The following is a 12,261-nucleotide window of genomic DNA, read 5'->3' as shown; positions in this document are numbered from 1 at the left end:
ATTTACTGTACCCGCGCGAGGTACTGACTTCAGCATCTGGCTGACATTTTTTTTTTTTTTTTATGTATGTATTAGGCCTATCAATAAGGACAGGCACTGGCGTCTATTCTCTACTAATTTGTAAGAACTGTAAGAACTATTGTAAAAAAACATTTAAAAAAAAACAGGAGTCAAGATGATGTTAAGTGGTGAGGTAGAGCTTTATCCCTCATCGCCCCTTACGCGCGCGTGCGCACGCACACACGCACACACGCACACACCCAGCCGAGTATTTTCATTCATATTTCCTTCACCTGATGTTCCTTGTAGGCCTAGTGGCCTACTACTATAAATAGCATCCTGACCAATATATTTCTCCTGCTCTTATCACCAGCCCTCATATATTCTCACAGGCCTGTAGAATATAATACATGATTTTATTGAATAACACTTTCAAACATGCTCTTTGTATTTAAATATGAGTTGTTCATTATACAATAATATACATTTACATTTTGGTCATTTTTAGAAGACACTGTCAAAATTGATTTACAGTCAGTGTATTCAACTAAGGTAGGTAAAGACAACCACATATCACAGTCATAGCAATGTTCTATAATAATAATAATAACAATAATAATACAAATAAGAGTTATACATTTGCCTTACTGGCTAGAGATGATGATGATACTGTCTGCCTGCCATAATCTACTACCAATAGCCATCTATTGCGTATCAGTGTGAGTGGCATATGTGCAGTGCATGTCGTTGTGTATGCATGGGAAGTGAAGTGTGTGTGTGTGTGGTGTGTGTGGTGGTGGTGTGTGTTGTGTGTGTGGTGTGTGTTGTGGTGTGTGTGTGTGTGGTGTGTGTGTGTGTGTGGTGTGTGTGTGTGTTGTGTGTCGTGTGTGTGTGTGTGTGTGTGTGTGTGTAAGTGCGTGCGTGTACAATCATGGCATATGTGTCTGTATGGTGTCTATTTTGTATAGACCTGATGTGTGTTGGTGTGTGTGTGTGTGTGTGTGATGGTGTGTGTGTGTGTGTGTGTTGTGTGTGTGGTTGTGGTGTGTGTGTGTGTGTGTGTGTATGCGTGCCATGTGTAAGTGCGATGCGTGTTAAGTACGTGCGTGTACAATCATGGCATAATGGTCTGACTGCGTTCTATTTTGTATAGACCTATGTGTGTGTGGTGTTATGTGCCGTGTGCGTGTGTGATTACCCTCAATGGCATATTGTACGTGTTTGTGTCTGCCACATGCATCATCACCCGCCCCTGAGGCTGTGTGTTGTGTGTGTTAATGCCTTGATTGTTTTCTCCGCCGCAGCCAGCAAAACGCACCAATTAATATCATAGAGTGAGTGAACCAGAGACAAACAAAAAAACTGCGGGGAGGGGGAGAGATCGCACAGAGAGAGACAGAGGGGGAGACGAGAGAATGAGGGGGGTATGAAATGAAGATGAGGTGGAGAGAGAGAAAGAGAGAGATGAATTGAGATAAGAAGGTAGGGGAGGAGGGAGGAGGAGGTCTCTGGATGGAGAGAAAGAAATCTGATAGATGTTGAGTAAAAAAAAGAGAGAGAGGAGTGAGAGACAGAAAGGAGGGAGGATCAATATGACACATTTAAGGGAGATGGAAGAAATCAATTAAAGGGGAGGCAATTGACGTGGAGGAGAAGAGAGAGAGGGGGGAGAAAAGGGACCAGAGAGAGGGAGACAACGAGGGATGAGGGAAGAAGAAGGAGTGCAGAGGTGGAGTGATATGTGGCTGTGGCTGCTGTCCTTTTGTCGCAGTGTTCAGGGTATTGATACTGAAATACTCCACCCACCCCTCCCACAATGCTGCCGTGACAACGGGCAGAGTGACGCCCACTGGCAATAATGCGGAGCCACAATAACTGGGGCACTGAGCATCACACACTGGCAACGCAGGGCAGGAGACAGGGAGATGGAGAGACGGGGAAGGGGGGGAGGAGAAAGAAGGAGAGAAGAGAGAGCTGGGAAATGGCGGGAGAAAAATAAGAATCAGATAGAGGTAGAAAAGGAGGAGAGATGGAGACAGGGAATGGAGAGGAAAGATGGAGAGAGGGAGAGAAAGAGACAGAGAAGAAGGAGTCATTGAGAGAGACAGAGAGATGACAGAAAGAGAAGAAGATAGAGAGACAAAGAATGTGAGGGAAGTGAGAAGGAAGGAAAGAAAGAGAGGCAGATTATGTCTGGTCATTGTGTTGATGTCTGGAGTGTGTACCATAAACAGGTTGTGTGTTGTGTGTGTGTTGTGTGTGTGTGTGTGTGTGTGGTGTGTGTGTGTGTGTGTGTGTGTGTGTGTGTGGTGTGGTGTGTGTGTGGTGTTGGGTCTGTGTGTGGTGTGTGTGTGTGTGTGTGTGGTGTGTGTGTGTGTGTGTGTGTGGTGTGTGTGTGTGTGTGTGTGTGTGTGTTTGTGTGTTGTGTGTCTTGTCAGTGTTGTGTAAATCTGATTTCTATTCACAATGTCTGATGTATGCCTGAATTATCTATGTCTCAAAACCAAACGGCATTTCCATTGAACAGAGGAGAAAAATCGTCGTTGGTCAAAGTTAAACCTGGAAATCAGATTGCAATATACTATAATAGAAGAATATAATCAACTATCTATCTATCCTAGTCTAACTACTATCTATCTACGTACACTTCAATCAATATCATCATATCTATCATCATATCTATACTATCTTTAGTCATCGATCTATCTATCTATCTATCTATCTATCTATCTATCTATCTATCTATCTATCTATCTATCTATCTATCTATCTATCTATCTATCTATCTATCTAATTAGCTACAGTATTACAGTATTAGCTACAGTATTACAGTATGCAGTATTATATCACAGTATGCAGTATACAGGTTTATAGTATAGCACTCTCTCCTATCTCAGTGCATTGTTTGGGTCAATGTTGTGTCCATTCATCTATTCACAGTACACAGTCCAGTTCAGTATTGACTCTCTCTGGCAGCGATGTTTATCAGTGCTGAAATGTCTTTTAACAGATACTGTATCTCTCCAGGCTGTGCCCAAAATGGCACCCTATGTAGTGCACTACTTTTGACCAGATCTCTATGGAACCTGGTCAAAAGTAGTGCACTGTTCGTTATTTGTTTATTTGAATCCTCATTAGCTTTTGCAGAGGCAGCAGCTACTCTTCCCGAGGTCCACATTAAAACACAAAACATGACAAGTAACAAAACACGGGTACACTGATAGACAAGGAAAATCACACACATTTAAAAGGCAAAGATATACTACAAACAATACAAAAACAACGTGCCTGTTAGTGTGAGTCTGTGTGTTAGTGTGTTTGTGTGTGTGTCCTCTCATGGTACCCGCCATTCCATGAGATGTTGTTTAATCCGTTTTTTTCGAGGTAATTCTGCTTTGCTCGAGTAATTGGAGATGGAAGGGAGTTCCACGCGATCATGGCTCTGTATAATACAGTGCGTTGCCGTGAATTCGTTTTGGACGTGGGTACTATGAAGAGACCCTTGGTGGCATGTCTTGTGAGGTATGAATGGGTGTCTGAGCTGAATGTTATTTGATTATGGAGACAATCTGCAATTTGTTTATTTATTTCTCATCAAAACTAGAAGAGAAGCAGCTCATCTCTCGTCGACCCTCAACCAGGAAAGACTGGCATGCATGTTGTTGACGTTAATTCTGTATGTGCAATTAAGGGCAAGGTGTGCTACTGTTTTGAGCCAGTTCCAACTCTTCCCTATGCAGCACATAGACAAAATGGTGCCATTTGAGACGCAACCCATGTTGATGGCATAAATCATACATACTGGCTTAACAACTGAAATCTCTGTCGGCAGCCCATAAGTCAGTTGATCCACAGGAGATGACCAATGTCTCTCTCTCTCTCTCTCTGTCGCCTCTCTGCCCCCCTCTCTCTCTCTCTGTCACCTGTCTGCCCCCCGTCTCTCCCTCTCTCTCTCACTTCCCTTATTTCTTTCCTCTCCCTCTCTCTCTTTTCGCAACACCGACTCATTCTCTCACTCCGCTGTATGATCTATTGCTCCCTGCCCTTGGCTCTCCCCCTCACCCCCATCTTAATATGATGTAAAAAGCTAATCGCATGCAAATGTCTGTTGTCCCGGTAACCAGACACGAAAAATCCCTTTGATGTTGCACCCGGCTCATTCTCTCCACGTTCTCTTTGTTCAACTAGACTCTCTCTGCTTTGTCAACATCCCCCCTTTACCTCTCTCTCTCTCTCTCTCTCACTTTCTCTCTCTGCCCCGCTCTCTCTCTTTCCCTCTCTCTGACTCTCTTTCACTGCTGCTCTCTGTCTCTCTTTGCCCTCGCAGTTATCTCGCTCTCTGCCCTACTCTCCCCCTCTGCCACATTCTCACTTACTCTCTCTCTCTGTCTCTCGCCCCATTCCCCTTGCAAAAATAAAAACTTCTCTAATTCTCTCTACTTTTTTTCTGCCTGCCTGGATATACTGCAATACCACCCTGGTTCTTTGTGTCTCCCCCTATTCGCAGCCTTTTTCTATAAGCCCCCTCTCTATTCCTCCGTCTCCTTCATTCTTTCTTCTCCAGCCATGCACATCGTCTCGTGCACGTCGTCTCCCCTCTCTGTGCCTCTCTGTCTGCCTGTCTTCTTTCCCTCTCCTCCTGTCCTCTCTCGCTCCCCCCTTTCTCTCAGAGGGTCAGCCCCTTCCTGTTTCACTCCTCTCTCCCCACCTCCCCACTTTTCATCCCTCATTCCTCTCTTTCACTCACTCACTCACTCACTCACTCACTCACTCACTCACTCACTCACTCACTCACTCACTCACTCACTCACTCACTCACTCAATCACTCACTCCTTTCTTCTTTCTCTGTGGAGTATTTGACCCTCTCCGCATAGTCATCTAGTCATCCTAGGTTTTGTTGGTGGTTTGCTGGAGTTTAACTGATGCTGATCTAGGGGAACACAGTTGCGGTACACACACGCTATTAGTGAATGTCTGTGCAATGATCAATGTGCAGGTACACGAACTGCAAACCCGTCAGTAAGTATCGCTACTAGCAGTAAGTATTACGTAAGAATGTGCTACACTGTCTGTAACTACACTGCACCTGATTATCCTACTTCTATGTAAATACATTGGTTTAAGTCACTTGGGATGCAAAGTGGGACCGACATGGTAACATCCTCTGTATCCAAAGCGATACCACTAAGAGGTTATTGAGTTTCAATGGCTTCCGTCCAGTTTTATTTCAATAAGAAAGGTACAAATGATCTAAGTACAGTTGAAGTACAATTGAAGTATAACGCGTATCAAGTACATTGTAACCATGTAGCATGCAGACATTCAACAAAAACAAAACAAGCATTTATTTCGAAACTGTAAACATCAGTATATTTTCGGCATAAACTGCATAGGTAAGATGACACTTAAAAAACACTTGGGGAAAAAAAAACGTGTATTTACATGTAAAACTACGGATCATGTCAAAGCGTAATAAAAAGACGTTTTGAATATGAAAATCTACAGCTAGATGGTTAAAAGGTGTTCATTATTCTAAAGACCTATTATAAGACTTCTCTCCTGGTGAAAACAATAGCTCCCAATATAATGCAATATATTCTGCAGCACCAAGCTAGTACTGTTGTATGAGTACTGCATACCTCCTAATCAGACAAATTAGATATTGATTCAATGGGTTCAATATCCATTTGCACTTTTTAATTTGGATATGGAGTTGCTATGACACCCATGAAATCTGATGAGACAAGGGTTGCTGCTATCTGTGTATATCAGGCAGACTAACCTAGTTACATAGCTGACATATAGACTATCTGTTAGCGACCTTTATATTATACAATAACACAATTTAAATTCAGTTTGCTCCCAAAATTGACTAGCTTAGAAACACAACTTTTATACTTAATAATACTTATATTTGTAGTTGTAAATTAACTCAACCCTCATGTATTTGATTGTATCTTACAGTATTGCATTGTATTGTATTAGGACGGCAGGTTCCTAGCGGTAAGGGTGATGGGCCAGTAACTGAAAGGTTGGTTAGTTTGAATCCCCGAGCCGACAAGGTGAAAAATATGACAATGTGCCCTTGAGCAAGGCACTTAACCCTAATTGCTCCAGGGTCGCTGTTGATAATGGCCAACCCCGGCTGTGACCCCACTCTCTGAGGTCTCAGGGAGAGTCGGGATATGCAAAAAATTTCATTTCCAAATCACACATGCATATTAATACACACCTATGCATGTGTTAAATAGGACAAATATAAGCACCCATCAAATGATGTATCATTATTACTGTAATGTATCACATTTGGAGGCGTAAGCTAATAGTGCATACTGCATTCAAAAATAAAAAATCTTTCAATTCATAACAAGATAATACGGCAGATAACAGACATCTCCATTTCATGGAATACTTTCCTTCATTTTGAAAAAACGTATTAAAAGCTATAAGCACATTACTCAGACATAAACAAATGACTCATTTTACACACTATACCTAACTAACTTCATATTGCATTAACTTATGCTAGCAAATAAAACATTTGTACACTTGGTGATTATAACATTATGGCTTATATGAAAAAGATTCATCACAAAATCATTCAATTAAATAGTCATTGAAAAGACCAATCGAGAATACTACATCGAGTCCAATAGCTACTGTATCTTTATACAGAGCAGGGCTATAAGGCCCCAAAACAAGTTATACGGTTACCATAAGACTTACGTCTGAATAAGACTTAATACCACTTTTCCTTAAACCCTCAACAATAACAATTGGACACACTGTAAGCATTTGGCCCAGATTCTCACTTGCTTTTACATCATCACTAACAAACCACTTCAAAATACAGACTTTGGTAGTCTCTCTTTAACAGCTTATTTGGTTCTGAGTGCTTAGATTAATAGTTTGGTTATAATAAGATGTGGACATTTCCTTTCCATGTTATTATTTATTCTACTCTTTACTTCCAGGCAAGACCTACTGAGAGTAGGGCACCATGCCTGTCGTTGGTTGATATCTGCCCACTGGTTGGTCTATAGCTGCTGTACTAAGCTGTAAGATGGCCACAGTGTTGGAACAGTACTCTACTGTCTATAGCACAATAAGACTGTCTGCAGAGTGTATGCGTGTGTTCCACACTCTGTGTGATGCGTGCACTCGTACATGCAGGCCCGCATGTACTCATTTGCATAGATCACAATCACACCTAGCCTATACCATACCACATATACGGCCACACAGACAGAATCTATACTACTACTACAGTACTAACATCCCCAAAAAACGGCACTGTTTAAACAGCATTGTAAAAGGCTACATTTGAATAATGTCCAATAAAGTCAGTATAAAGCTATATTTCCTATAATGTTCCTGTATGTTTTAGGAGATAGTGGAAGCACGAAGGCCATGGCCGCCAGTCAGTGGTTCAGGCAGAGTGGTTTGGCCTAGTGGGGAGCCGCTGAAGGAGGACAATGGCTCTACTGTGTGGCTGGAGTGTCCACGGTATCAATGACTCGGCGAGCAACCGGGTCCGGCCGATCCAACATGGCCACCAACAGCAGGCTCTGCTGATGCTAGGTCCTGGGTTAGTTAGAGCCGTAATGTCTCTTTGTTTCCTGTATGCCCTTTTCTCTTTGGTCCTTTACTTCTTGTCCAGTTTGACCCGTCCAGTGGCTTGCATAGAGATGTTGTTTTGGTCTTTATTAGGTCCAGAGTCCAGAATCCAGTTTCTGGACAGGGAGGGAGGGAAGGGAGGAGAGTGAGCGGAGAAAGGCAGACGAAGGTTGAGGTGTTTGATACGAACCATAAAGGGTTAACCTGTGGTTTCTGACACAGGTGTGTCTTCCGTCGTTCAGGAGAAAAATGGGTCAAAGCATTTGACTGATTTCGACGTTTAAAAGGAGAGATTGTGGGTTGACAGGGCAGACAAGGAAAGGGAGAGAAAGAGAGTGGTAGAGGAAATGGAGAGAGATTACAGTAAGTGTGCAAGATAAGATCACTCACGTTTGTTGTTGAGATGAAGATTACACCGCAGTGGAAGGAGACTGGTTCTGTGGAGACAAACATCTCTCACTTGAGGCACAGTGTGAATGTGTGTCTGTGTGTGTGTGTATTTGATTGTTTATTTGTGCATGTGTGTGTGTACGTGTGTGTGCGTGTCTGTGTCACTCACCTGTGTTTTTCCCCTCCCAGAGGCTGGGGACCCCCCCTCCTTCTGACTGCCAACAGAGGAAGAGTCTGAACAGCTACTGTGGACTACAGAGAGAGAGAGAGAGAGAGAGAGAATGAGAGAGACAGAGAGAGAGAGAGAGAGAGAGAGAGAGAGAGAGAGAGAGAGAGAGAGAGAGATATGAGAGAGAGAGAGAGAGAGATATGAGAGAGAGATATGAGAGAGAGATATGAGAGAGGGGGAAAGGAGTGTGAGAAAAAGAGAGTGGAGGTCAGTCGCCTGCCAATAAAGCGTTTGTAATGAAATTAACATTGCAACACCGCAGATATAGAGCATGAGTCCTCACTGTGAAATACCATTATTCACAGGGAGACATCTGGTGGACAGTATATGTATTACACACAGGGTGTTTATAATATATGGGTGGTTTCTGACAGTGTGTGTGTGTGTGTGTGTGTGTGTGTGTGTGTGTGTGTGTGTGTGTGTGTGTGTGTGTGTGTGTGTGTGTGTGTGTGTGTGTGTGCACGCGCGAGCACCTCTGTCATTCAGATTGTAGATAGAGTCGAGTTCAGATGTTACCGGTGCTCCTGTGACGTCTAGCAGTATCTTACTAGACACACCAATACACATTGTCTCTTTCAGACACAACTCTGAGAAAGAAAGAGAGAAAGAGAGAGAGACCGAGAGAGAGACCGAGAGAGAGACAGAGAGAGAGACATAGAGAGAGAGATAATTCCATTACATGTCCAATTCATGATGCAATATCTTACACTAGTGAATTTGAGCGGTGGCCCCGACAAGGACTCAACCTAACACCTTATCCGAACCTCTTGACAAGGTCACTAGGTGAATGGGGTTAAGGTCGCTACAATAGTTTGGAACTTGTGTTGTATATGGCTGGGGTGAGAGGTGAGAGTTCAGAGCACAGAACTAAAATCGTATTCTAGTTCTGTGGGTCAGAGTCAAATGTCAGGGATCATACTGTACCTGTGTTGTGTATAGCGTGAGTCCAGAGGAGCTGAGCGATGTCGTGTGTCCAGGCTGCCCTCCCCTCTCCACTCTGACACTGCAGGGTCAGGCAGTCCCGGATACGAGGGGCCTGACGCACCCACACCTCGAACCTCACCCCCTCCTCACCCACACTCTGGGTCAGACCCATCTCACCCGTCTGACAGAGAGGGAGGGGGGAGGGGAGGGGGAGAAAGAGAGATGTGGAGAGAATAGAGGTAGGAACCGTACACATAGTGGATTCATGTGGTATTGCACCTTCGTCTCATATCTCCGCTTTTCTGGTAATGACGGTTTTTCATGTCTAATTCTTCTGTGGGTATCTCGTCTGATCGAGGCCATATGTGTGTGTTTGCGGGCGCGCGCCTGTGTATGCATGGTTGCGCATGCTGGTGTATTTACGCGCGTCTGTGTGTGCACTTGTGTATGAGTGTGCGCGTGTTGTCATTGCGCGTGTCCGTTACCTTGATGCTGTGTTTGAAGCTGTAGGCGGTGCGTCCTGAGCCGGGACTCTTCTGCTTGGTGAAGATGATGAGGTGCTGATAGAGGAACACACTCCTCACCCCTGTCTTCTTCCTCCTGGTCCCCCCACACACCAACAGCTCCCCCTGACGCACCAACTCTCCGCGCTCCGCCACTGGGACCTAACACACACACACACACAGTTTACCGCCCACCAAACCGCTTCGTGTTGTTCAAGAGAAGCTTTTGAAACAAGCTATTTTTAACCATCCAGTGATGTGAGGTTCATGTAACCCGAGCTATGCGTCAAACCTAACTCCTCCACCACTCCCTGTTCTGTTATTTAGCTAACTTTCAGAGAGCTTTTTGTGTGTGTACGCATGTGTGTGTGTGTGTCATGTGTTTTTGCCTGTGTGTGTTTGTGGGTGTGTTCTAGTAGCTATGTGGGAGGGTTTAACCTAGCTATTTAATCCACTCTGTAGGTGACTCAGCAAAGCATTATGTCATCAGTCAGACTGACAGTGAGTGTGTGTTTGTGTATGTGTGTGTTTGCGTGCGTGCGTTTCTCTCTCGCTCGCTGTGTGTATGTGTGCATGCATGTATGTGTGTCGTGTATGAGTATGTGTGTATGAGTATGTGTCACCATGGTGATTGATAGAACTGTGTCATAGAAGCAACAGAACTACAGGACAGGAAGCAGAAAACAGGAGTAGGATTGGCTTATAAAAATAGGAATAGGATGAAACAAGTTGCATCGAGGTGCTGATCTACGGTCAGTTTTGGCTTAACCCCGCAAATGGCTATGGTTAGAGCTGAGGTAGGGAAAGCTGATTCTAGATCTGTGGTTCTGGACAAATTGAGTTCTTCAAGTGAATGATTGCAGGTGTACTTAGTGAACTGTTTGTCCCGACGAAGTCCCAAGTTGCATTATATTCCCTTCACAGTGCACTACTGTTGACCAGAGCCCCATGGGCCCTGCTTAAAAGAAGTGCACTATGGGCTCTGGTCAAACGGGTGCCATTTGGGACGCATGCCCAATTTAAGGTTGAAACCTTGTCCAACACTTTGGGATCATTATACCAGTGTGGGGATTTATCTATTCTAAATTAGCTTCCGCCCAGAGCTGAGAATTTAGTTTTAAGTCTGGCGTTCTCACCGGACACCCGACGATTAGGTCGCTGGCCCGGAGGTCCTCGCCGTGACGCTGGACGTGTCTGAGGACGGAGAGGGAGGAGTCGGAGGCAGGGTTTAGCCCTCCCAGCTCTTCCAAGGCATCGCAGTACTGTTCAAGTCTCAGTGTAGGGGCCTGGAGACAATGGGGGAACGACAGGGGGGAGAGAGGAGGGGTGGCCGGGAGTCTGAGCTGGGGAGGGAAGAGGGTGGGAAGGGGGGAGAGAAAGGAGAGGACCTCAGCATCATTGCCATCTACAGTATGGTCACCATCATCATCATCATTGTTAGTACCTTCATCATTTTCATGACACAGTACTTAGAAATATTTTATCTTCTACTGTCACCCGGTGGCCGTTTTAAATACTGCACCTCCAGCATTTGACACAGCTCCAAACTACAGTAAATATTAAACCCTCAGATCTCTACTAAAACCATCTATGTGATGTTTTTCTTTTAAAGTTTTCTCAGTCTAAAGCTGTGATCAGATTATGCCCTATGCGTGTATCAGACTGTGTTTATTGTTGTATGCTGAAAGACCGTTGATTGGTTTTAGTGTAATCCAACCCTAATGAGTTACTTGAGTATACGTTACACTTATAATCGGCTTCCGTGTATACAATGCTGTTTTAATTGTCCATACTATATAATACTGTTGTTGTAATGGGCTTAAGCTAGTGAATGTGACGCTGTTCCGTGGTGGCTGGTGGTACTTTAAATCGGAGGATGGGCTTGAATGGAACAGTATCAAACATTCCACTCATTCCATCCCAGTCATTACTATGAGACGTTCTCCCCACACCAGCCTCCACTGACTCTGTTTTAAATTTAAAAAAACCTCGGTACGAGACAGTCTCTTACCTTAAAGAAGTCCGCAGCTTGAGTAACCAACGGGGAGTCCAATTCTGGTTTAGTCCTGATGTAGTGAGAGTACTGGAGAAACTCCTCTCTCTATTTGTGTGTGAGAGAGGGGTTTGGTATGGAGAGAGAGAAAGTAAAGTACTTCATTTTTTTTTTTTTAATCTACTTCTACAGTACCCTTGATGGCACTGCCCATGCTAAAACAGCCCTCTCTCCAACTCTATGATCGACCCACTCACGTATTTACTGAAGAGGTCCTGTTGCAGCAGACTCTGCAGTAGAGCTCCCTCCATGGCTGGGAGGAGGTTCTGTGAGTGGAAGGAGCTGAGGCTGGCCCATTTGGGGAACAGGAGATCTGCTTTCCCCCTGAGGGAGGAGGGGGTGTCTGGACCCTCCAGGAGGGGCAAGTAGGTCTCTTCCACCCCCTTTAATACAGCCACGTACTGCCTCTCTGAACTCAGCATCCTGCACCACAATAGGTACAGTTTACTGTAAGGAGAGAGGAGGGAGAGTGAGAGGGAATGAAGAGATAGAAGAAAGGGGTAGGGAGAACCAGAAAGAGAGAGGGAGGAAGTAAGAGAGAAAG

At 44.4% G+C, this 12,261-nt stretch overlaps 1 protein-coding gene across 1 annotated transcript in view; it reads right to left on the bottom strand.

Moving 5' to 3' along the window:
- Nucleotides 1–5,193: 5,193 nt before the first annotated feature.
- arhgef40 (Rho guanine nucleotide exchange factor (GEF) 40) overlaps nucleotides 5,194–12,261 on the bottom strand; it is a 41,933-nt gene continuing 34,865 nt past the window's right edge. Inside the window, exons 19-27 of the mRNA XM_024136064.2 lie at nucleotides 11,915–12,250; nucleotides 11,676–11,765; nucleotides 10,801–11,007; nucleotides 9,647–9,826; nucleotides 9,162–9,342; nucleotides 8,711–8,824; nucleotides 8,178–8,260; nucleotides 8,009–8,055; nucleotides 5,194–7,734 (exon numbers count right to left, since the gene is read on the bottom strand). Of these exons, the coding sequence (XP_023991832.2) occupies nucleotides 8,029–8,055; nucleotides 8,178–8,260; nucleotides 8,711–8,824; nucleotides 9,162–9,342; nucleotides 9,647–9,826; nucleotides 10,801–11,007; nucleotides 11,676–11,765; nucleotides 11,915–12,250 (1,218 nt within the window). The 3' untranslated portion in view covers nucleotides 5,194–7,734; nucleotides 8,009–8,028. The remainder of the gene's footprint in view (nucleotides 7,735–8,008; nucleotides 8,056–8,177; nucleotides 8,261–8,710; nucleotides 8,825–9,161; nucleotides 9,343–9,646; nucleotides 9,827–10,800; nucleotides 11,008–11,675; nucleotides 11,766–11,914; nucleotides 12,251–12,261) is intronic.

Source organism: Salvelinus sp. IW2-2015, unplaced genomic scaffold, assembly GCF_002910315.2.
Source record: "Salvelinus sp. IW2-2015 unplaced genomic scaffold, ASM291031v2 Un_scaffold775, whole genome shotgun sequence".
Taxonomy (NCBI): domain Eukaryota; kingdom Metazoa; phylum Chordata; class Actinopteri; order Salmoniformes; family Salmonidae; genus Salvelinus; species Salvelinus sp. IW2-2015.
Note: the sequence above shows the minus strand (reverse complement) of the source record. Positions and strands in the feature narration are given on the sequence as shown.